This window comes from Schistocerca serialis, chromosome 10 (genome assembly GCF_023864345.2).
Source record: "Schistocerca serialis cubense isolate TAMUIC-IGC-003099 chromosome 10, iqSchSeri2.2, whole genome shotgun sequence".
Lineage (NCBI taxonomy): Eukaryota > Metazoa > Arthropoda > Insecta > Orthoptera > Acrididae > Schistocerca > Schistocerca serialis.
The window spans coordinates 165,284,964-165,311,342 of NC_064647.1; the positions used below are offsets into that span (position 1 = coordinate 165,284,964).

The 26,379-nt window shown below is 45.3% G+C and overlaps 1 protein-coding gene across 1 annotated transcript; it reads left to right on the plus strand.

The window, feature by feature from the left end:
• Positions 1-233: 233 nt before the first annotated feature.
• LOC126425180 (cuticle protein 6.4-like) lies at positions 234-2,415 on the plus strand. Its single transcript, XM_050088134.1, has 2 exons — positions 234-368; positions 2,046-2,415. Exons 1-2 carry the CDS (start codon positions 354-356, stop codon positions 2,277-2,279), a joined length of 249 nt encoding a protein of 82 aa, XP_049944091.1. The 5' UTR covers positions 234-353; the 3' UTR covers positions 2,280-2,415.
• The last annotated feature ends 23,964 nt before the right edge of the window (positions 2,416-26,379 follow it).

Below are 26,379 nucleotides of genomic sequence, written 5' to 3' on the forward strand. Positions count from 1 at the left end.
CGCTTGCTGAATTACGACCGCTCGATGCTGGCCACTCCGTCACCTTGATGGCTGCAGAGACCACCTGTTGGCAGCGAACGGAAGGCCGGTGGGTTGGCGATCTGATTTCTGATAGGCCTTCCGTGCCGGCGCGTCGCATATGGCGTGGCAGCGCGACATATGGGCAACGTCCGGTCGCAACGTCAGCTGCTAACACGCGTCAAACCTGCAACCTGCAAACCCCACCCACTTCAAGTCGTCCAGCAGCTGAGCCGTTGCAACACGGTTTACTGAAACCGAGCAGTATATAAACGCAGCCACCTGCAGGTTGGCCAGTATCAGACAGCAGCTGTCGTCTGAAGCAACCAAGAAACATGATGAAGATCGTGGTAAGCTCCTCACCTGTACCTAGTTAGCTAGTGCGGACAACAACACCATCATCACCACCATCATCATCAGTCATTCGATAGCTTCTGCTGGATATCGGCCTCCACCACACCTTTATTACAATCTCCAGCAACATTTGTCCATGCTCCTCCTGCAGGTTTTATAACACCATCTACGCAACTCCTATTAGATGGTGCATTTGTCTTTTCACGTCTCTTGCTTACCTTACTTTACATTCGGTAAGGACCTTAGCCGCCATGCCTTGCGTCTCCTTTACATAGGCCAGGACCCAGGAAAGGGGGGTAGAAGGGGGCGTGGAAGGGGGGTATCTGCCCCAGGCAGCAATTTGAGGGGGCGCCAGATTCATACTTTTGAACAAAAAAAACCTTGTTTCACAAGGCCCCCAGAATCAAGCGCACGTTGATATATGGATTATTCATATGATTTTGAAACTCGTCCCAGCTATTTTTGAAATTTTTAACACATTCTATGCTGATTTCGGAACGAATCATGATTTTTGTTTGCGTGCATAATGTATGTGATGTCTCTCCCACTGCTTTGCGTTGACCTAGAATCATGAAATGTAGCTAGGAGCAGCTTTTCACACTGAAAGTAAAGGAAAGAATCCGAAAATTGTTAATTTGCTATTATGTCATACGAAAAAAAAATTTGTCATTTGTTATGCGACTGTCGCCTGTTGCTCCGCCTGTTTAGACTTGTTTTTCTCAGGAACGGGTTTATCTATCAAGTTGAAATTTATGTCATATGGCTCCTTGATAGTGTAATAAATGTGGGTCCCGAAGCCTTATAGCTTCATAACTGTATATGAGCAGTCAGGTTCAGTTTCTAAGGCACCAGCAAGCTTTCATCCTGCGAGGCCTGTTCGGAAAGTAAGGTCCGATGGGTTGCGAAATGAAAACCACAGTGAAAATAAAAAAAAAAAAATTATTCGAAACAGTTAGTCACACCTTCCAGCTACCTCTCTAAATAGTCGCCGCTCCGACTTAGACATTTGCCTGGCGTTGTACAAATTTTCCAGTCTACGTAGCCAACAGTTCATGTGAGCAGAGATGAACAACGATGGGAGCCAATGAAGGACTGTATTGTGCGTTATCGAACGCTTCCCATCAAAAAGCTGCAGGGGTCTCTTCATTGCTCCTGCAGAGTGCGGCTAAAAAGTGTGTTGAAGAAAGAAACGCATGACATTGATGTTACGTGGGCAGCACAACTTCAGGCGAAATCTCTCTAAAGATCCACGTACTTGGCAGGATAGACTGTTGTTTTAGGCATTTTTATGTGACCACTTTGCCCTCCAAACTGAAAAGAGCGGCGTGAAGCGATGGACAGTCACACTAAACGCACTGCCCAACACATCTGTGCAAAGCTCCGTCGAATTTTCACTGTGGTTTCCATTCCGCACCTAATCGGACCTTATTTCCAAATACGCCTCCTCGTATATCAGACTTAACGACAGGCCCAAGACAGAACCCTGTGGTATATATATATATATATATATATATATATATATATATATATATATATATATATATATATACAGTTGGCCTCACTCCACATGCATGTGCTCAAAGTGAATAGGTTTTGTCGTCATAGGCAACTGCAGTGTGCAGTGTTGCTTGAGTTGGCGCTCCCTTATGTGACACCACGCTCTACTTTTTCAGGTCCTGGCCCTGTGCCTGTTCGCTGCCGTCTTCGCGGCTGAGGAGTCTGCCCCCAAGGAGAAGCGCGGCCTGGCCTACGCCACCGGCCTCGGCTACTCCGCCCCCCTGGCCTACTCTTCTGGACTCTACGGTGGATACGGATACGGGTACCCTGGATACGCTGGATACTATGGCTATGGCGGCCTGGGATATGCTGCTGCTCCTCTCGGCTACGGATACCATGGATACTACTGAGTCACGAACTCGAGACATCTCATCATCTCTCAGTTGTCCATTTCCTGATTCGCACTAAACGTCAATATGTGATTGAAACTACTGTCAGCGCCTATGTAATCATTAACTGTCATTAAATAAATTCACTAATCAAAAAGTGGTTGCTTTTCCCTGTGTGAAAATTGGAAATACGATATGGCATGAAGTACATTAAGGATCGATTGTGTAGGGTGGTTATAATTAAACTTTCACTATTTGAGAGGGCCCCCATGACAATCAAGTGATCGTAAGACAATGAATATTTGTGGAACATTCGTAAGGGCATGCAGAAGGAAAACAACGAATAAACAATTGAAAGAAAGGCATTACAATGTCCACATGAGAGGGTAACATTTGTTACTTGGTTACCATGCTTATATTCCAGGTTGCAAACCTTGCTCAGTGTTACTACCGTCTGCATCTGAAGTTTGCACAGATACCATTTCACAATCATTTGCAGCACTTTTACTACGGCGGACCATGGAGTGTTCAGAGATCAAACATTGAGTCCAGTATTCTCAGCCGTGGCAACAGGCCGTCGGCCTCTCCCAAATAGCCAGTCAATTCCAAATTCCGAATCGTATTCTTCAGCCCCGATGTGGAGAGAGGATCCCTGGGTATTCCTTTGATGGGTCGATACTGGTGAAGAGCAGCAGCACTGTTGCTGTTGTTTTGATAAAAACAACTGTACAGGTAAAGCCCTACACGCCTTGTCCAGAACCATTTCCGCTTTCTGAAACTGCAATGCGCACTGATGTTTGTGTTTCAACTTTACGTCGCCGTGGCAGTACCGCCACCTAGTGGCAAGTATTGACACTGACACTGCTAACAATGCAAATCCTGTAGCGCAGATTTTAACATTTTTTCCTTTGGAATTAGGTACCAATACGATGAATACTTTTCCGTCTAGACTGGCTCAAGTAGCGGAAGTTTAATGATAACATCCCGTATTTTCATCGCTGGCTGGAGAACAGTTTTGACCTTAGTTTAGAAAACGAGACCACTTCACGAATTAGATAAGTTGTTGAACAGTAAACTTGCATCAACAGAGCGAGTTCAGTGTCGACGTTGATACTGCAGCGAACGCAAGCGAACACAACTGAACGATCATACACAGACAATTCACCAGTGTTGACTACTACAGAGGACGCCTCTGGCTCTGATCACTGTGGGACTTATCATCTGAGGTCGTCAGTCCCCTAGAACTTAGAACTACTTAAACCTAACTAACCTAAGGACATCACACACATCCATGCCCGAGGCAGGATTCGAACCTGCGACCGTAGCGGCCGCGCGGTTCCAGACTGAAGCGCCTAGAAACGCTCGGTCGCGCAGGCCGGCGCAAGATGTCAGGAATCGTCTGGAAGCGCTCGTGGCGCTAAGAAAACATTATTCAGTGAATCGTTTGTTGTGAAAACTTCACAAAAAATGGTTCAAATGGCTCTGAGCACTATGGGACTTAACTTCTGAGGTCATCAGTCCCCAAGAACTTAGAACTACTTAAACCTAACTAACCTAAGGACATCACACACATCCATGCTTGAGGCAGGATTCGAACCTGTGACCGTAGCGTTCGCGCGGTTCCAGACTGTAGCGCCTAGAACCGCTCGGCCACTCCGGCCGGCGACAATTTTACAGGTTCAAATCCTGCCTCGGGCATGGATGTGTGTGATGTCCTTAGGTTTGTTAGGTTTAAGTAGTTCTAAGTTCTAGGGAACTGATGACCTCAGACGTTGTCCCATAGTGCTCAGAGCCATTTGAACACCTTTACAAAGGGCGGTGCACTGTTGGCCGTAGTTGCCTCCTGCCCTGGTCACGGACACACTCTCGGTGCCGGACGCTGCGCCAGTCCTTGCGTCTGCGTCCCAGCGAGAAGACGTTCCTCTTGCGTTGGTACGGATGCTTAGTCCAGCCTGGTACAGCATAGATAGCAGCTACCGGCTGAGGGACTGTACTCGACGGCACTCTGTGCCTCTTCTTCGCTGGACCACCTCATCCGTGGTGTGGTGTAGGTGGCAGGCGTTGAAGCCAGTGCTGCCGGCCTGGTAGGCCCCGCACCCGGAGGCGCTTAGGCGTACCGGACGGTGGACCGCCAAGAACCCTGGTCGTCGTCTTCCGTCCCACACTCGGAGAGTACAGCACCTAGTACTGCATTGCTGCTCGTAGTCCATCAGGTCTCCCATCAGTGGTGGTTGGTGTGACACAGCATGAAGTTCGTCAGTTGAGCTCAGCTCTGCGGCACTCCACGGCTGGCTGGAGCTGCGCTGGTTGATCTGAGACAACACTTACTACAACAACATGGTCATGGAACGGAATGTCGTCGACATGGACTCCATCGTTCCCATTCGCCTGAACTGTTCTTTCCTACTTGGAGCTGAAGCTCCGTGACGCGCGGTTTACTAGCGATGACCGCATGTGGCCTCGATATTCTGCTACCCTTGCTTCAATTTACTTTTCTCCAAGGGTCTACCGCTGCCACGGTCACCGTATGGACGTTCTCCTTTGAGTTGAGTTTCTTGTTTCCGACGCATAACTGACAGTTAATTGCAACCCTCCCTCCCTCCTAATGACGATGGAACACACAAATTGCTTCGCGATTCAATACATCAGCCTCCAGCTAACATATGTCGAAGGGTATAACGCTGCCTCGGTCACCAGATGGACGTTCTCTTGGCAGTCAAGTTTCTTGTCTCCGACGCAAAACTGACATATAAGTATAACCCGCCCACCCTCCTAATGACGATGGAACACACAAATTGCGTCGCGATTCAATACATCAGCCTCCAGCTAACTTATCTCCAAGGGTCTAACACTGCCTCGGTCACCAGTTGGACGTTCTCTTGGCAGTCAAGTTTCTTGTCTCCGACGCAAAACTAACAGTTAATTGTAATCCTCACACCTTCCTAATGACGATGGAACACACAAATTTCGTCGCGATTCATTACATCAGTCTCAAGCCGACAGCTCTCCAAGCGACTAACGCAACCACTGTTACCGGATGGAGGAACATCTGTGAGTCAAGTCTCTTGTCTCCGATGCAAAACAGACAGTTAATTGTAACCCTCCCACCCTCCTAATGACAATGGAACACACAAATTGCGTCGCGATTCAATAAATCAGTAACCAGCATACTTCTCTCCAAGCGATTAACGCAACCACTGTCACCGGATGGATTAAATTCTGTGATTCAAGTTTCTTCTCTCCGACGCAAAACTGTCAGTTAATTGTAACCCTCCCACCCTCCTAGTGACGATGCAACACACAAATTTCGTCGCGATTCAATACATCGGTCTCCAGCCGACTTATCTCCAAGGGTCTAACGCTGCCTCCGTCACCAGATGGACGTTCTCTTGACAGTCAAGTTTCTTGTCTCCGACGCAAAACTGACAGTTAATCGTAACAAATTGGTCTATGAGTGTGTTCCCTAGCCGTGTCCACTGCTTCTTGCGGTATCCCCCGCGCGAAAGAGCGTGGGTGTTTTTTTGATTAGTCGCTGTCCTTTTCCGTTTTCCTTGTGGTGTCACCGCCAGACACCACACTTGCTAGGTGGTAGTTTTAAATCGGCTGCGGTCCATTAGTACATGTCGGACCCGCGTGTCGCCACTGTGTGATCGCAGACCGAGCGCCACCACAAGGCAGGTCTCGAGATACGGAATAGCACTCGCCCCAGTTGTACGGACGACTTTGCTAGCGACTACACTGATGAAGCCTCGCTCCTTTGCCGAGCAGATAGTTAGAATAGCCTTCAGCTAAGTCCATGGCTACGACCTAGCAAGGCGCCATTAGCCTTACATAGCAATTGATACTTATCGTATAAAGCATGTCTCATCAAGAACGATGTATACAACAAGGATGGATTAAAGTTAAGTATTCCAAAAGCTACGTACTTTTCTTTATAGCATTCATTACTTATCCTGTTTAAGACCTCACGCCATCCTTCGTGTATTTATAACGTGCATTGCGGTCCCCTCAAATCACACTGTGTCGGCACTTCTGTCGACACATCATTCCTGATGCGTGTGCTCTCTCTCACTCAGCTACCGCAGAATTGCAGACTGTAGTGCATCACCCTGTTTCATGGTCCGCCTCTAATCGTGGCGTAACCAGCCCGAGGCGTACGGAAAAGACAGGCTGCGATGCGTAGGTCACGAAGGTAGGCCTCAGCTCGCTTGCTCGCTCAACACAGTAGACAAACTATGATTTTAACCTTGTTAACACGCAACGAGACATGTACGTACAAACGAGAATTGCATCTTCTACTGGATTCCGCTATTGTTGAGTCTTACTATTATCAGTCCTACAATGATCGGAAGTCCATAGGCCTACCTACAATTCGTTACGGCTGTACTGGGGTACAACAAAATTAAAATCATGTTAAAATTTGTTACGGGTATACTGGAGTACAATAAAATTAAAATCATGCCAAAATGACTATCACTTGCGTAAGGCACCACTTCTTGTATGAAATGAGGACTGTTAAGCAGAAGAAACTAAATGCTACAAACAAGCCGTAATACAATTTATATAGAGTACTGATCTGAAATTAAATTTTGCTGTAGTACTGTTAATCAGTAAGACTTTATATTGGCAGATTCCAGTAAAATATGCAATTCTCGTTAGTACGTACACGCCCAGCTGTGAGTTAAAAGGTTTAGAAACGCATTTTGTCTGCTGAGTTCAGGCCTACCTTCGTGACGTACGCGCCGTGGCGCGTCTTTCCCGTGGGCCACGAACCAGCCTATCTTACGTCAAGGTGGCTGAACTCCGTTAAAACTTTTATAATTTGTAACCTGTATTACTCTTTGCCGTAATGGAGGGCACGGAAGAGTACATAAGATATTGTGTTATTGGTCTTAGCACTAATAATCCGCACTCAGGATATGGCATACTCTAGTTAGAAACTCGATGCAAAAGTTTAGGATTATCTTGCATAGCGACTGCACTGCCTTTGGTGAGGTAAGCGAACTATTGTAGGAAAAGACGACTTTAGGTACGTGAATTGTACACTACTGGCCATTAAAATTGCTACACCAAGAAGAAATGCAGATGATAAACGGGTAATGATTGGACAAATATATTATACTAGAACTGACATGTGATTACATTTTCACGCAATTTGGGTGCATAGATCCTGAGAAATCAGTACCCAGAACAACCACCTCTGGCCGTAATAACGGCCTTGATACGCCTGGGCATTAAGTCAAATACAGCTTCGGTGGCGTGTACAGGTACAGCTACCCATGCAGTTTCAACACGATACCAAAGTTCACCAAGAGTAGTGACTGGCGTATTGTGACGCGCCAGTTGCTCGGCCACCATTGACCAGACGTTTTCAATTGGTGAGAGATCTGGAGAATGTGCTGGCCACGGCAGCAATCGAACATTTTCTGTATCCGGAAAGGCCCGTACAGGACCTCCAACATGCGGTCGTGCATTATCCTACTGAAATGTAGGGTTTCGCAGGGATCTAATGAAGGGTAGAGCCACGGGTCGTAACACGTCTGAAATGTAACTCCCACTGTTCAAAGTGCCGTCAATGCGAACGAGCTGATATTCCATGCTGCTGCAAACACCGTCGAACTGTTCGTGGAGATGGTTGTTGTCTTGCAAACGTCCCCATCTGTTGACTCAGGATCAAGACGTGGCTGCAAGATCCGTTACAGCCATACGGATAAGATGCCTGTAATCTCGACTGCTAGTGATACGAGGCCGTTGGGATCCAGTACGGCGTTCCGTATTACCCTCCTGAACCTACCAATTCCATATTCTGCTAACAGTCACTGGATCTCGACCAACGCGAGCAGCAATGTCGCGATACGATAAACCGCAATCGCGATAGGCTACAATCCGACCTTTATCAAAGTCGGAAACGTGATGGTACGCATTTGTCCTCCTTACGCGAGGCATCACAACAACGTTGCACCAAGCAACGCCGGTCAACTGCTGTTTGTGAGTGAGAAATCGGTTGGAAACTTTCCACGTGTCAGCACGTTTTTGGTGTCGCCACCGGCGCCAACCTTGTGTGAATGCTCTGGAAAGCTAATCATTTGCATATCACAGCATCTCCTTCCCGTCGGTTAAATTTCGAGTCTGTAGCACGTCATCTTCATGGTATATCAATTTTAATGGCCAGTAGTGTATATTAACTGTGAAACGAGTGCAGACAGTGTACCTAATATTGAACTGCAGCTCCTGTTCTCATTTTCAGTATTCCAAAAGTTTCGGCGTAGACATGTTTCATAAAGCTGTGGAAACACCGTGAGAAACTCATACTTGAAGATAAATGCAGATGCTAGCCTATCCTCTAGGTGGTGCTGTTGTATTTGACCACGAGCGGCACCTTTGAAATGTCTTCAATATGTTGCAAGCGTCAGTCATCGTCAGAGCAGTGTTCTGTGTAGTGGTGAGTGCATTATGTCGGAGCGAACATGAGCAAATTGTTGATACCTGTCTCGTGAGCGCTTCCGAAGCCGATGGCGCCGAAGCGTTTGGTGGCTCAAGAGCCAGCACGTCTAGAACTGATACTGTGTACACAGAAAGCTGAAAACTATCTTTTGTGTCCTCGTCGACTCTGTAGAGTCTTGTACCATACAAATCAAGTGATAGGATGTTGTTTGGCGGCCGGTATCCTCTTTCTGCAACACAACTGCACACAGGTATTAACAGGGTTCTTTATTTACGTAAGCAGATAACTGCTACTTAACTTTATCAGCGTCCATGTGTTGTGGTACGTTAGCCTATGCGACGAATGACAGACGCCAACTAGGATAGTGACTGAGGTAGTGAGCCAGTAACTGCGCTAGTGCCTGAGACTGAGTAAGACTGCGCCCTCCGGCCAGCGGCGGCGATCTAAATACTTGCGATGGAGAGGGCGTTGCTGGCGCGTGGCTGTCTTCGGCCACTCTCGTGATAGGTGCGTTTGATCCAGCACCCACTATCAAATGGTTCAGATGGCTCTAAGCACTATCGGACTTAACATCTGAGGTCATCAGTCCCCTAGAACTTAGAACTACTAAGACCTAACATAAGGACATCACACACATCCATGCCCAAGGCAGGATTCGAACCTGCGACTGTAGCAGCAGCGCGGTTCCGGACTGAAGCACCTAGAATCGCTTGCCCACCACGGCCAGCGTCTACTATCGATCTTCTTACTACATCTTTGCTGACTGGTGTGCTGGCGGCAGCTTACACCAGTTCACTATCATTTATTAAATCATAGTGAGGATGAAACTGTTTTTTGACTGATCATGAGAAATGGTCATTGCACAGATTATGGCAAAAAATAAGAGGACGGCAACTTCAAAAGTCACTGCATAACTCAAATGCACTTCATACTTGCCAACATTGTCACCACCACCAATACAACACAAAGGGAGTGCCATAAGCAGAAAATTGCAGGTCGAGTTGGGATTCCAAAACAACTCTTCTGAGATGCGGCAGCCATATAGTGGTATTCAATGGGCTCCATGGCTACTCTGCGAGGTTTCAATACTGCCAAGAATAATGTGACCATTTTGGCTGATATAATGCTTGCTCCACAGTGCTAGACCAGCCTGCAGGTTGCGCCGTTTAGTTGACCAAGAACAGCACCCGTGCAATGACCTCAATATGTTACCAGCGTCAGTCGTGGCCAGAGCAATGGTGACAACACGACAACGCCCCTGTTCACACAGCTTGTATCGTTCAGGAGTGGTTTTGTGAGCACGAGGATGAATTGTAGCACCTCTCCCAGCTACTCCAGTCACTAGATCTCAATACTGTTGAGCATTTGTGGTCTGTTGTAAAGAGAATGGTGCGCGATTCTATCCACATCTACCATCGTTACATGAAACAGCAACTATTTTGCAGGAATAATGGTGTAAGATTTCCCTGAGAATCATCCAGGACCTGTGTTTGTCCATTCCTGAACGAATGGAAGTTGTTTTAAACGCCAACGGCTTTCCTACACCGTATTAGGCATGCTAATGTACTGCGTTTCTGGCGTTTCCATATTTTCGTCAACCCCTTTATGTCAGATGATTCATTTCGCTGACCTCTCATTACAGTTGAGGAGGATATTCAAAAGGAAAGCATTAATTACCGATGACCAACATAACCCGAGGAAAGGCTAGCATTCACACTCCGGTTATTTGCAGCTGGAGACTTTACGTCAATTATTGTTTACATTTCAGTTTCTGCTTCATGTCACATACTTTTTGAAGTCTGCAGTGATGTATGTGAAACACTTCAAGGACTTTATTAAAGTGCGTAGAGGAAAGACGAAATGGCCACTGAGCTAGGTGCTTGGGATCAGTAAGTGTAGGCCGTCAAATAAGCATCAGTCACACAACAATTTCATTGAAATAAACCAGCACTGCCGACAAGCGAGAGTGTACCAATCGGCGGACAAAACAACGATATCACAATAGACGAATCGCATATAGCGACAGGTACATTGAAGTTAACATATTTGGCTACTTGGCGGCTTTGAAAGTGAGTCCCGCAAGTGCTTTATAGTTCGGCTTTACTCAAGGGGGAAGTAAACTTTAGTGTCTCTGATAAAGGACTTTACAGGGTGGTACAAAAACGTACGGCCAAACTTTCAGGAAACATTTCTCACACACAAATAAAGAAAATATGTTATGTGAACATGTGTCCGGAAACGCTTACTTTCCATGTTAGACCTCATTTTAGTTTCGTCAGTATGTACTGTACCTTCTTGATTCACCGCCAGTTGGCCCAATTGAAGGAAGGTAATGTTGACTTTGGTGCTTGTGTTGACATTCGACTCATTGCTCTACAGTACTAGCATCAAGCACATCAGTACGTAGCATTAACAGGTTACTGTTCATCACGAACGTGGTTTTCCAGTCAGTGCAATGTTTACAAATGCGGAGTTGGCAGATGCCCAGTTGATGTATGGATTAGCACGGGGCAATAGCCGTGGCGCGGTACGTTTGTATCGAGACAGATTTCCAGAACGAAGGTGTCCCGACAGGAAGACGTTCGAAGCAATTAATCGGCGTCTTAGGGAGCACGGAACATTCCAGCCTACGACTGGGGAAGACCTAGAACGACGAGGACACCTGCAATGGACTAGGCAATTCTTCGTGCAGTTGACAATAACCCTAATGTCAGCGTCAGAGAAGTTGCTGCTGTACAAGGTAACGTTGACCACGTCACTGTATGGAGAGTGCTACGGGAGAACCAGTTGTTTCCGTACCATGTACAGCGTGTGCAGGCACTATCAGCAGCTGATTTGCCTCCACGAGTACACTTATGCGAATGGTTCATCCAACAATATGTCAATCCTCATTTCAGTGCAAATGTTCTCTTTACGGATGAGGCTTCATTCCAACGTGATCAAATTGTAAATTTTCACAATCAACATGTATGGGCTGACGAGAATCCGCACGCAATTGTGCAATCACGTCATCAACACAGATTTTCTGTGAACGTTTGGGCAGGCATTGTTGGATGCCTTGATTGGGCCCCATGTTCTTCCACCTACGCTCAATGGAGCACGTTATCATGTTTTCATACGGGATACTCTACCTGTGCTGCTAGAATATGTGCCTTTACAAGTACGACACAACATGTGGTTCATGCACGATGGAGCTCCTGCACATTTCAGTCGAAGTGTTCGCACGCTTCTCAACAACAGATTCGGTGACCGATGGATTAGTAGAGGCGGACCAATTCCATGGCCTCCACGCTCTCCTGACCTCAATCCTCTTGACTTTCGTTTATGGGGGCATTTGAAAGCTCTTGTCTACGCAACCCCGGTACCACATGTTCGTGCTCGTATTGTGGACGGCTGTGATACAATACGCCATTCTCCAGGGCTGCATCAGCGCATCAGGGATTCCATGCGACGGAGGGTGGATGCATGTATCCTCGCTAACGGGGGACATTTTGAACATTTCCTGTAACAAAGTGTTTGAAGTTACGCTGGTACGTTCTGTTGCTGTGTGTTTCCATTCCATGATTAATGTGATTTGAAGAGAAGTGATAAAATGAGCTCTAGCATGGAAAGTAAGCGTTTCTGGACACATATCCACATAATATATTTTCTTTATTTGTGTGTGAGGAATGTTTCCTGAAAGTTTTTGGCGTACCTTTTTGTAACACCCTGTATATAAAAATAACAATATTCGCTGCGAACCGATCCGTTACCGCCCAACTGTTACGTGTGTAGCGACAGTGCCGCGAGTCCCCTGGTGTGCTTGTGAACTCGTGATCTCGCTGCCCTGTCCACGCTGGTGCAGTCCACTTGCACTCAACAACAGATTCAGGGGACGCGTTTACGGTTAGACGGAGTGAAGAGGGAACTGGCAGTTCGGGTGCCAGCAGACGCAGACGGCGAGTTCTGAGATGGCGACATAGGACCTGCTGGCGAGTTTAGTGCGAGTATGCAATGCTCACTTCTCGTCTCTGGTCGTAAGTCCCGCATGGATAGCTCACCAGTTCCGCCTCGGCGGTCGTAGCTGTCGATCAGTCGACTGTTTACTTGCGCCCGCTTCATCCGGCTAGCTGCACATGACTATCGCTGCTGCGCTACCTACTCAGCAAGGAATGATGACATCAACGACTAAATGTTCCACAGTTGTGGCTAGTGCTTCAGGAACGGCGCGATGCGCGTGGCAGCCGCTCACACCTGGAAGTTCCGCATTTCCAGTTATGTTAGTCAGCAGCGGTGCGTACAGCGTTTACACGTCACGTGCAGTTCGCTCCACCTGGCGTAGCGTCTGTTACACAGCTGTGTTACGCGGAAAGTCGTAGTCTTTACCTTTTACCAAGTGTGTGAAAAAAAGTATGAACAACGACTTAAACCTATCCTATTCGGAGCCGCTGAAAGCGTGGCTCACAGTGCACGCATCATTGGATCCGCCGGGTGCCCGTGAGGACGTTATCGGCCTCTGTCGAAGAAGTGCATTTCTGTGAGTCGCTGGTGAAGTTGTTGTCGACCAATGATACCAGACACGAAACAATAAAAAGCATACTGCAGACTTAGCGAAACGTTCATCCACTTCTGAACGAGATCTGGACCGATGTTTATGCATTCCCAACGGGAAATGGAATAACATCTATAAAATTGGAAAAATTTTTGTGAAACTGGAATTAGAGAAGGACAGTGAGCGGCAAACAGCTCTTTGCATACAGATCTGGGCAAGTTCCTTGTTCAAGCTAATGAGACGTCAATGTTTCCCCAGAACAGTGTATGATTGAGTGATCTACGAGTGTGCCGTTAGCTTTGAATTAACGTTAGCAACAGGTTGCCGTTTATCGACAGCCTAGTCCATGGCAAGTTCACAAATGGGGGTGTTTCTAACATTCTGACGTAAGTTCCATACTGTTGTTTACTACTTCATGCACAACAGTATGGAGAGGTGGGCTAGAGACTGCAGCCATCATCGTAGGGAACCTGGACAGGAACAGAAGTTATAATTAAATGTTTCCCTGAGACATTTAAGTCTCTTTTTAATATCTACGATAATGACCGAAGCAGACGAAATGAATTAAAATTTGTACTGCGGCGTAGGTAGTTCGTGCAGGAATATTGACCATCAAACTGCGATGGTCTAATGGTTAGCATTTCTGCCTAGCAAGCAAGAAGACCCGGGTTCGAATGCCCTCCCCAACACAAATATCAATTCACTTTTCCTTTACATATTGTCACTACTACCAGGGCTCTCCGATATTGGCAAGGCCGGTCGGAGTGGCCGAGCGGTTCTAGGCGCTACAGTATGGAACCGCGCGACCGCTACGGTCGCAGGTTCGAATCCTGCCTCGGGCATTGATGTCTGTGATGTCCTTATGTTAGTTAGGTTTAAGTAATTCCAAGTTCTAGGGGACTGATGATCACAGCAGTTAAGAAGTCCCATAGTGCTCAGAGCCATTTGAGACATTTTTTTATATTGGCAAGCACCCCAGCATTGGACGTAGTGGGACGTCCTTGTACCATAGGTGTTCTTATGGATCTTATAATTAAATGTTTCCCTGATACATTTAAGTCTATTTTTATTATCCACGGTAATGATCGAAGCAGACGAAATGAATTAAAATTTGTGCTGCGGCCGGGACTTGGTTGCTAGGCATAAATGCTAACCAATAGATCACCGCAGTATACGATGGTCAACATTGCTACACGAACTACCTAAGCTTAGTTCCCTCCCCAATACAAACTTCAATTCATTTTCCCCCTACATATTGTCACTACTGCCAGGGATCTCCGATATTGGCAAGAAGACCCGAGTTCGAGTCCCGGCCGCAGCACAAATTTTAATTCATTTCGTCTGCTTCGATCGTTATCGTAGGAGTAGAAGTGATCAGCGATCACTCAGATACAGTAAACAGAAGTTAGCTTATAGACTTCTCCAAGCGTCGTGGAAGAAACTTAAGAAAAGAACAAGCAGCAGTAAGGTCCAACTATTACATGAAGCCATAGCATCGTGCAGTTTGAGGCTCCTGCTATTGATGCACCAGCGAACTGTCGAAGGCTGACCGAGACTGAAGACTGTCGAAGACTGCTACTGATACTGGGCCATATGGCTGCTGCTGGTCATATCGCGGCAGCAGAGGGCACTCGTAGTCGGAGCCACTGAAGGCGTGGCCCATCTGGTGTGCATCACTGTATCTGCCAGGCTCCTGCGCGACCGCTGTCGGCGTCTGTCGGAAATGTGCGTTTCCGTGGCCACCTGTGAGACGCCGGGGAGGGGGGGGGGGCAGGTAACGATCTATGATACCACACAAACTGAGCAATAAAGCTCGAATTGTAGACTTAGGGAAACCATTATGCAATTCTGAACGAGATCCGGGCGAATTTTTAGCCATTCTCCTGGGGAAATGTAATAATATTTATAAAAATTGAAGTTAAACAGTATCTCGTCGGTAATGAGCGTTGGGTACTGTGAAGCATACATTAAATACTCGGGGCACCTACCAACATGCTCATATGTAACGATACAGGCCATGTGAGTGCCCTAGACGGAAATTTCGAACATGTGATTCAGTCCAGACGTAGTCAGGTGGGGTATAAGAACTCCGTCCCAGGGGAGAGGTGGCTTCAGGCAGGAAGGACATCCAGCCACTCAGAGTCATCAACACTGCTTCAGTACACATAAGAGACATGGGTGAAGGCAAGGAAGAAAGAAGAAGAAGAAAAAGCAGAAATTGGAAATTTGTGGTAAGGGCTTATGGGTCCAAAATGCTGAGGTCATCGGTCCCTAAGCTTACACATTACTCAATATAACTTAAACTAACTTAGGCTAAGGACGACACACGCCCATGCCCGAGGTAGGAATCGAACCTCCGACGGGGGAAGCTGCGCGGATCGTGATGAGACACCTGAGACCGCGCGGCTACACCCCGCGGCGAAGAAGAAGAAGGATGGGTCCAGAATGCCTTCTTTCCCAGATATGATTTTGGTTTCACTAGATGACTTCCTAACATTTGCTACAGATGATCCACTCCGATAGCTTAGCCGATATTCCACAGACACACAATCTCATCAGAAGATTCTTGCGAGGGATGGTGTCACAAGCCTTGTGGAAATGTAGAAATAACGCGAACCTGCCCGTCATTCCCTGCCGACAGCACTTATTATTTCGTGCGAATAAAAAACAAGTTGTGTTTCAAAAGCACGATATTTTCTGAGTTCGTGGTGGTTGGGTGACAAAACATCGTCTTGCTCCAGCATCATTTCCGATATTATCTCGCCATGTCCTAATTCCTCGTCTTCCCACTCTTGCCTTTTGTAACCCAGTGAAGGAATAATTGTATTTCCTTTTCAATGAAGTCTTCTCCTTCTTCTTTTTCTTCTTCTTCTTCTTCTTCTATTTCTTTGTCATCATCGTCTAGGCCTATGAAGGAGCACAGGGATCATATCTACTCTTCAGTAGAGATTTTATTCTGTTATTGGTCTAGGCTCCCAGGTTTCTCTCTTCCACCCACTTGGTCCCTGGGCTCTTCTTATTGGTGAGGGACTGGGGAAATCTCCCTGCAGGATGGCTTACCAGAACCAAACATAGTCGTGTGTTACCTTCAGCGGGATATCCAATAGTTCCTTATATGACTTCAACAAAGTGATCCACTTGTTCTTGGTGGCTTTCCTTCAACATGTCGCTACGAAGATCCTGTTGGTGAGTCGAAACTCATGTGGAAGGCCAGTCACATTTTCATTATCAGGCGTCGATGTCATCTTCTTCTTTTTAGAGCTCGCCATTTTACCGGATTCTGTATGTTCCTTCTTCTCCTACAGGACCTAGCGTCCTTCTCAGGATCTCCATCTCCAGTTTCCTAAGAGGGCCCTTCCTGGCCATTGCGAGGCACTCAGAGGCACACAGAACAGACGGCTGTATTACCTAACTGCAGAGTAGGAGTTTGAAGCTCTTGGAGAGGATTCTGGACAGAGAGATACTTCTGTCCTTTCGGACCTGATGCATCTGTTGTCTACGGCTAGCCTCTCGCTTTGGTTTGCAGAAGTCACTCTCCGAAGTAATTAACAGCAGGAACTTTTCTTATGGCAGTGTCTTCCAGTTGGACTGTAAAGAGGGCTTCCTCGATGTTAGTCATGAATTCAGACATCTTGGCGTTGATCTCCAAGCCGGTCTCAATTGATACACTGTAAATTCTCTATAGGTTGTAAAGAAGCGTCTTGTACACCGTTCCCTACTAAGGTGAGGTCATCAGCAAAAGCTATGCAGACCACACTGACGTTACTTTCCCTTCAGTGCAGCTGCTGGTGATAGCATAGCTGTCCACTCTCTGAAACTTCCGTCTAGGGCGCAGGTGAAGAGAGATCATCGCCCTGTCCAACACCTGTAGTGATGGGGAAACTCTCGGATAGCCCACCTCCGAACTTGAGATCGGACATCTTGTCCTTCAGGATGACCTGGATAAGTTTGAGGGTTCTCAACCAGGTCAAGTTCCCACAGTCATAATTCTGTCTTTTTTTAGCTGGTTTCCGGGCCCATTTCTTTTATTCCTGTCACCCCAAGTAATTCCCAGCATGTGTGTCTCCATTCCTGGTAGAGAAAACTACAGTTTTGTCGTTGGAAGTCCATATCCCAATGCCGAACTACAAAACTTCTCAAGTACAATGGTTTTGATCTTCTCTTTTCAGATAGATTGGAACTTTGGTTTTGAAAACTCCGTTTTCTTTTCGGTCTGACTAGTTTGACGTGGCCCTCCAAGAATTTCTGTCCTGCGGCCACTTCTTCATATAAGACTAGTGCTTGCACTCTGCCTCTTCATTTATTTGTTTCATATAGTCCAATCTCTCTCTTTTCCCATAGCTTTTGCCCTCTACACCTCACTCTAGTACCATGAACGTTATTCCTTCATGTCTTAAAACATATCCTATCATCCCGAGTGTCTTGCCTCTTCTTCTTCTTCTTTTTCTTCTTGTGTTTTTTATATGTTCCTTTCTTTGAAGATTCTGTCAAAACCTTCTCATTTCTTATCAGTCCGCGCGACCACATCTCAATCGCTTCGATTCTGTCCTTTTCCTGTTTTCCCATCCTGTGTCCCAAGAGTAAATCCTTAAAAATATCTTCCTCAAATTAATGCTGATGTTTGAGCCTAGTATACTACTTTTGGCCAAAAATGCAATCTTCGTCCGCACTTGTCTGTTTTATAGGCCCTCGTTGTTTCATCCAGCAAGTGTCGGTTTCCTTCGAAGGTAGCAGAATTTATGTACTTTGCTTACTTCGTGATCCTCAATTTTGGACTTAACTTTCTTGCTAATCTCATTTCTGCTACTCCTCATTGCTTTCATCTTTCTTCAGTTTGGACGTGATCCACAGGGAGTGCCCATTAGATTGTTCTTTCCATTCAACACGCCGTGTAATTGTCCTTCACTTTTACTGAAGACAGAATAGTCGTCAGCGAAACTTATCATTGATATAATTTATATTTTGACTAAAGTTCAGTCTTGATCACACCATTTATGTTTCAATGATATATAATTTAATCTGGAGTTTTAAGCCCGTTTCTGAATCTTTGTTTTATTCAGTGAACTTTATCCATAATGGATGTGGTTAAGAAACATGACTGTTCCTTTATAGGGTGGAGAATAATAACAGAGATCGCTGTTTAAATAAAAACAATTAATGGGCTGACGATTTGTTGTACCGAACTGAAACAACTGCAAATTGATAAGCGACATGTTTTGTACAAAATAAGTTAGATGTTGCGAGTACATGTTTTTCTGAAGTTAGTAACATGTACCGTATCAAAAGTATAACGTGGACGTACCAGCAATTGTCACGGTGAATAACATACAGTTAATGTGTAAAACTCGAAATTTTTTGTAAGAAAAATGTGATGAATGTAGTGTGGAAACGACATGGATACCCCAGCGGTATGGAAGTACTATAATATTTTACAACAAATGTCGCTTACCAACTTCCAATTATTTAAGTCATCATCACATTATTTGTTTTTTATTTAGATCGTGATATCCATCATCGAGCACGGAAACATTTAATTGAATGTAAACCACTTGAAGTGGGCACAAGCCCGAAACAGGTCGTGCATGAAATAAAATCACCTTCTACTTTGACTGGTTGCAGTTATTATTCTACACGCTACTTTGTTTGACACTGAAGAGCCAAAGAAATTGACACACCTGCCTAATATCGTGTAGGGCCCCCGCGAGCACGCAGAAGTGCCGCAACACGACGTGGCATGGACTCGACTAATGCCTGAAGTACTGTTGGAGGAAACTGACACCATGACTCCTACAGGGCTGGCAATAAATCCATAAGAATATGAGGGAGTAGGGATCTCTCCTGAACAGCATGTTGCAAGGCATCCCAGATATGCTCAATAATTTTCATGTCTGGGGAGTTTGGTGGGCAGCGGAAGTGTTTAAACTCAGAAGAGTGGAGCCTCTCTCTAGCAATTCTGGACGTGTGGGATGTCGCATTGTCCTGCTGGAATCGCCCAAGTCCGTCGGAATGCACAGTGGACGTGAATGGACGCAGGTGATCAGACACGATGTTTACGTACATGTCACCTGTATCGTATCAGGAGTCCCATATCACTCCATCTGCACACGCCCCACAGCATTACAGAGCTCCCACCAGCTTGAACAGTCCGCTGCTGACATGCGGATTCATGAAGTTGTTTCCATACCAGTACAAGCCAGTTCGCTCGGTACAATTTGAAACGACACTCGTCCGACCAGGCAACATGTTTCCAGTCAACAACAGTCCAATGTCGGCGTTGACGGGCCCAGGCTAGGCGTAAGGCTTTGTTTCGTGCAGTCGTCAAGGGTACATCATTGGGCGTTCGGCTCCGAAAGCCCATGCGATGATGTTTCGTTGATTCGTTCGCAAGCTGACACTTGTTGATGACCTAGCGCTGAATTCAGCAGCAATTTGCGGAAGGGTTGCACTTCTCACGTTGAACGATTCTCTTCCGTCGTTCTTGGTCCCGTTCTTGCAGGATCTTTTTCAGACGCAGTGATGTCGAAGATTTGATGTTTTACCGTATTCCTGATATTCACGGTACCCTCGTGAAATGGTTGTACGGGAAAACCCCCACCTCATCGCTACCTCGGAGATGGTGTGTCCCATCGCTCGCGCGCCGACTATAACACCACGTTCAAACTCACTTAAATCTTGGTAACCTGTCATTGTAGCAGGAGGAACCGATCTAAGAACTGAGCCAGACACTTGTTTATATAGGCGTTGCCGGCCGCAGCGCCGTATTCTGCAGGTTTACGTATCTGTGTATTTGAATACGCATGCCTAAACGTTTCTTTGGCGCTTCAGTTTATTTCCCGTCAGCGCATCTTCGATCTCTCAGATAACCCCTCAGCCAGAGGTCACACGGATTAAGATCAGGTGATCTAGACAGCCAGGCTGTAGGGAAATGACGGCTGATAATTCTAGGAGTTCCGAAATGCCTCTGCAGTAGCCACTTCACTGGCTGTGCAGTGTGCGCATGAGTGCCATCTTGTATAAAAATGATCCTAAGCACACATCCACGCTTTTGAAGAGATGGAATTATTTTGGAATGCAGAAGACTCTCATAGCGTTTACCAGTGACGGTACAGGTAAAAGAAATCGAAAAAATACGGTCCTCCTATAAACGGTGCTGTCAACTTGCACCATACAGTCACATTCGCAGAGTAAAGTGGTGCCGTTTGATGTGCGCGCAGAATTTTTGTAGTTCTGTATTTGTATGTGTCCCTGGAGATAGAAATTGGCTTCGTCCGTCCATAAAATGTTCCAGGGCTACTGACTGTTCACTTGCATGTGAGCAAGAAATTCTAGAACGAACGTTTGTCTAGCTCGCAGGTCAGCAGGAAGCAACTCCTGAAGATGGGTAATTTTGTATGGATAGCAATACAGAATATTCTTTAAGATTTTATGCATTCTACTCCCAGGCATGTCCAACATTCGGGCAGTTCCCCGAGCACTGCATGTCTGCACACCACCGCTCGGCCCCTCCTGCAGTGCTCCGGCCACATCTCCCACAGACGTCGGATCAACTGCTTCCCTCCCTCTGCCACACTGCACTTCAAAAGAAACTGTGTTGTTTAATTCTCTAACCATTTCGTCCAGACCCTTACCAAATATCGGAAAATGCCTTGGTTCAAATGGCTCTGAGCACTATGGGACTTAACTTCTGAGGTCATCAGTCCGCTAGAACTTAGAACTACTTAAACCTAACTAACCTAAGGACATCACACACATCCATACCCGAGGCAGGATTCGAACCTGCGACCGTAGAGGTCGCGCGGTTCCAGAGTGTAGCACCTAGATTCGGAGAATGCCTTGTTTCGTACCCGTTAGTGTCCAGAACTACTGGCCCACAATCACCGCTCTTCTAACAGAGATGTGCCACTAGCACGTGGTTCTTCACGGAACCAGTCATTTTGGACGACTAAGACGCAAACAGGGGAACAGTCGTGTGGCACGGGTCTATTGGTTTGCATATTCTGACGCTTGCAGCGCCATCTATTGGTCGAATTTTCGTATTTTTTTGTTTAATTTTTACTTGCTTTTTGTTCCATGCCGTTTCCCCCTGCGTCAATAGTATGCCGTTCAAAGTTGGCGTCATTCTGAACAGTAAAATTACCAAATATGCAGAAACCAGTCGCAAAATCATGTTTTGTTTATTCATTTTTGCAAATAGATTTCAACTGATTAAGAGCCATCATCAGTGCTACAAGAATAAAAATAATTAACAACAGTGACCAAATGAATAAATGTACATAAAACAACGTAAACCAATTAAATGTATATAGACGCATTAAACCATTTAAAATGAACATATAAATTTACCTTGCAACCAATATGTGCAGTGAGTAGTAACACTGTCTTAAGCAGAGGTCAAACAAAGTGATACATCGAGAATTGACTATGACAACGAGAAACCATAAGGGGGCGCTGCAAAGCAAACCCGCCCTCTATGCGAAATGATACAGCTAAAATAAAAATGGGAAGAAGAAGAAAGAGGTATGACATACAAAGTGAGGTAAAATATAATGATATAAAACTAAAATATTTACATGAAATGGATATATTGACAAAGATTTTGTCAACCACATAGTACAGTTATATAGGCCAAAAAGCGATTGTACAAATTAGTAAAAAGGAACAAATATAGAGGAGAAGCACACAATAGAAAAAAAAATTTATAAATTTTTTACAATTATTTATCATACTTTTATCCAAGAGCAAAAGTTACTCATAATGCCAAAACGTAAAACGGTGTTGCCATCCATCTAGCGTACAGTTAATGACATTAAGGAAGATCGAACTTTTCTCCGGCTGATGGCGCCTCATTGCTGAATGCACATGTGATGTAAACTAAGTTGAGATAAGAAAATTACGGACCCGAACGAAACAAACTTATTAACGAAACAAGGCCAAATTCAAAAATAAAGTGCTAGCACACTTCATACATGGAAAAATTAACACTGGCTCGATAGTATGAACTGAGAACTTGTAGGGGCTCTTACGGTGTGCCCGTATATCATGAGACATAAATCGAAACCATACGTTGCCCCTCCTCTCTTCATCCCGCCGCTTCCCCAGCTGCCCCATGCTCTCCCCTCCTTTTCCATCCTCTCTGCCCTCTCCCTCGGCAGGTCCCGCCTGGTAGTTTTACTCTTCGTCGTGTGTGCTCCGAGTGGGTTTTAAGTGTGTTGTTTTCCGGAGTGTTTTTAATACTGTGGCCAACTTTTAAACTGTGCATGTGCATCCAGTGTCTTCTCTGTGTTTTAAGAATCGCCAACTGTGTTTTTTAACTTTCTGGTGACTATTTTAACTGTCCCCCATGAACTTCTACATGTCAGTGATTTTTACCTCCATTTTCTCCCCTTACTCTGTTTTATGTTCCCCTTTTTTTACCTCCTTATGTATGTATTATTTTATTCTTGTTTTAGTTGCCATGTCATTCGGCTGAAGAGCGGCGGATTGTGCTGCTGACAGCCCTCCCCTGCCCATATGGGGCAGGGGCATGAAATCACAATAAAGGAAAAAAAAAAAAAAAAAGAAACCATACGTTAATCAGTTGAAATCGATTTGCAAAAGTGAATAAATAAAACATGATTTTGCGACTGGTTGCAGCATATTTGGTAATTTTATGGTTTACGGTCGCTGCACGACTTGGGAGCACATGGAGCCCACAATTCATTCTGAACGGTGTTTCTGTTCTCTACAGAGTATTGAAACTGAAACATTAATTATGGACACCTTGTACATTCCTATCTTTCTCTCTAGGGTACACCTGTTTACCCGTACCGTTTTATATTACCGTAGGTGCGACAAATCTTATGAAGCTCTCTTGCTTTTTATTACGTCTATCATCCACTATCAAGCGCAACGTCAGATCCGCCTCTCTGGTGCCTTTACCTTTACTGAAGCCGAACTGATTGTCATCTAACAAATCATCAGTTTTCTTTTCCATTATGCTGTATATCATTCTTCTAGTTAATTTAATTAGAGAGATTTCCTGATAATTCTAATATTTCTTTAAAAAAACGAAATGGCTTGCAAAACCTAATATTAGTTCTGGAGTTTTCATATTAACACGACTAGAAATCACTAACAACATTTTTGGATAGCCTGGTCCAATACGAAAAGTATACAGGCCAAAAAATAAAAAACGGTTAGCTCAACTGCTCAACAGAGACAGTTACAAGATGTGCGCTTTTGACAAAGGAAATACCACCGCAGAACACCTCGTAACGCGACAAAGGCTATTTTTCCTTTCCGAGTTGCGACTAAATCGTAAACATGCAAGTGTTTAACGTCACACCAGGCACTAACTGCGAACATCTCTCCGTTCCTGTGAATATCATCGTAACAAAATGCACGAATTTATGGTCCTGTTTTTATCGCTACGTAGTGTAAGAGCTGATGATGTCTACGCGAGTCGCAAAGTGAAAACTACCTTCGGCAGTCGTGAATGCGAATCGCATTCCACGCAAATGAGATCACCGCGCCATATAAAATATAATCCTGTGTTAAAGGTGACCGTTCTAGGTGTGAGGCACTTCTACGTACGTGATATGCCAGGTGGGCCGGCCGGTGGAATCTCTCTACGTGGCTTCCGAAGTCACGGCATCAATGGCGCCGACTAGTAAACAAAAATATGTTCATCGAATGTGAGATCAGGAGGGTACCTCAAGTAAATAGGACAGCGCAAAATGTAAAAACACTAGCAAAAATTGTTTTTGGAAAGAAATGTTTTATGAAATGATTTGTCTAAAAGTAAGAAATAAAATGGGTTAGAGGAGCATTTCAATGATACCCGAAATCATGTACAAAGAATGACGGACCGCTTGACAATTTCATGTTAAACGTTTAACTTTTTTAAAGACTACTAGAGATTCTCAGTCTGCCCTTCATTTGTTGTACGTGATTTCGAGCATCATTCAAAGGTGCGGCAAACGTTTCTCTAATCTGTGTTACTCCTTACTTTTAAACGAATCATTACACGAACAGAAAAAGTTCTGAAAAGTTTAGAAGTTACCTTCCCTCGAGACATATACACTATTTCTAAAGCCGGCCGGGGTGGCGAGCGGTTCTAGGTGCTACAGTCTGGAACCGCGCGACAGCTACGGTCGCAGGTTCGAATCCTACCTCTGGCATGGATGTGTGTCATGTCCTTCTGTTAGTTAGGTTTAATTAGTTCTAAGTTCTAGGGGACTGATGACCTTAGAAGTTAAGTCCCATAGGGCTCAGAGACATTTGAACCATTTTGAACTATTTCTAACTTGACTTATTGTATTAAACATTTAACGTAGGATCACACCTCTTAATGAGTAGATTTTTCTTTCAGTAAACCTGTCCTCAGACAGGTTTCAACTGGACGTCCACCATATATTTCTGTCCTGAGAATTTGCCTTCATTTGATTCCAACTTTTTCCTCTCTTCACGTCAGTTGACACTCCAGACCTTCTTCATCCTGTTCCTCTCTGTCCTTCTACTTTCCCCTCCACGATATTGCTGTAGCGGACAATGCCTTCATAATACGTGTCTCAGATGCTTTCTTCTTCAGTATCATCCTCATCAAGTTCCTCTCCTCTCCTAAACTGCTCAGCGCCTCCTCATTTCTCATTCTGTTGAACCACAAAAATCTACATGTTCAGAAAATTGCAGTAGCAGAACGATAATACTTTTATTGGACTTTTCAAAAATACAAAGGACGGGAAATGCGCGCTCTTTCGTTCAGTTGCGCTTAAGAGTACTCAAAACACGCCCTTAGAGTACCAAATGTCACAAATGACCGCAATATCACCCTCAAATTAGGAGCACTGTTCGTATCACTCGACCCAGTCCCCTGGAAGCTCCAAAATCTATGTTCTCTACTCACAGCTTTCAGTCTTTTCCTTAAAGCAGACTCGTTAGTACCAAATGCAGCGGCAACTTTTGTTTGCTTCCTCCATTTTCAATTCGTTGTCTGGCCTCATTGAGCACCTCTTCGGTTTCGATGAGTTTCCTACCTAATTTTCGTTCTTAATTTGAAGTCATTCAGAAACTAAACCTATTCTTCGCACTCCACAGCGCGCTCAAGAGGTACAAATTTACAATTATGCCCTAAAGAGGGACCGAGTGAGGTAGCGCAGTGGTTAGCACACTAAACTCGCATTCGGCAGGGCGACGGTTCAAACCCGCGTCCAGCCATCCTGATTTAGGTTTTCCTTGATGGCCATGATCGTGTGCGGAGACCCGTCGTGAGCGATACCTGACAAATGCTGTCCAGGGAATCGACATTCCAAGGCTCTGTGATGTTGTGAAGAGGCTTCTTTGTTGATAGCCATACGGATCTTGTCGTTGTCCACGGTCTCCCTGCCACAATACATCGAACAGATCTTGATGGAGCATGTGGTGAACGCTGCCTACTGTCGTATACCTAACTCCCTTCTAATATCAGGACCGGCGTTCTACATCTACATGTACATCATACTCCGAAAGCATGGTGTGTGGCGGAGGGTACTTTCGGTACCACTATCTGATCCCTCCAACCCTGTTCCACTAACGAATAGTGTGTGGGAAGCATGATTGTCGGTAAGCCTCTGTATTGTCCCTAATTTCTCGAATTTTCTCTTCGTGGTCAATCGCGAGATGTATGTGGGGAAAAGTAACATTCTGTCCGACTCCTCCTGAAAAGTGCTGTCCCGAAATTTCAGTAGTAAATCTCTCCGTGATGCACAACGTCTCTCTTGTAACGTCTGCCAGTGAAGTTCGTTTAGAATCTCCGTAACGCTCTCTCTCCAGCTAAACGATCCCGTGACGAAACGCGCCGCTCTTCGTTGGATCTTCTCTATCAGTCCTACCTGATAGGGATCCCAGACAGATGAACAGTACTCAAGAATCGGTCGATACCTTGTAAGCCCCTTCCTACGTGGATGAGTTACATTTTCTTAAGATTCTTGCGATGAATCTGTCTTGTGTCTGCTTTTCCCACACTCTGTTTTATATGGTCATTCCGCTTAAGGTCGCTCTGGCTAGTTACGCCTAGATATTTTACGGCAGACTCTATCTCCAGCTGTTTGTCACCAATAGTGTAGCTGTACAGTAGTGGATTTCTTTTCCTATATATATCATATATGATACATTTACATTCAGGGTCA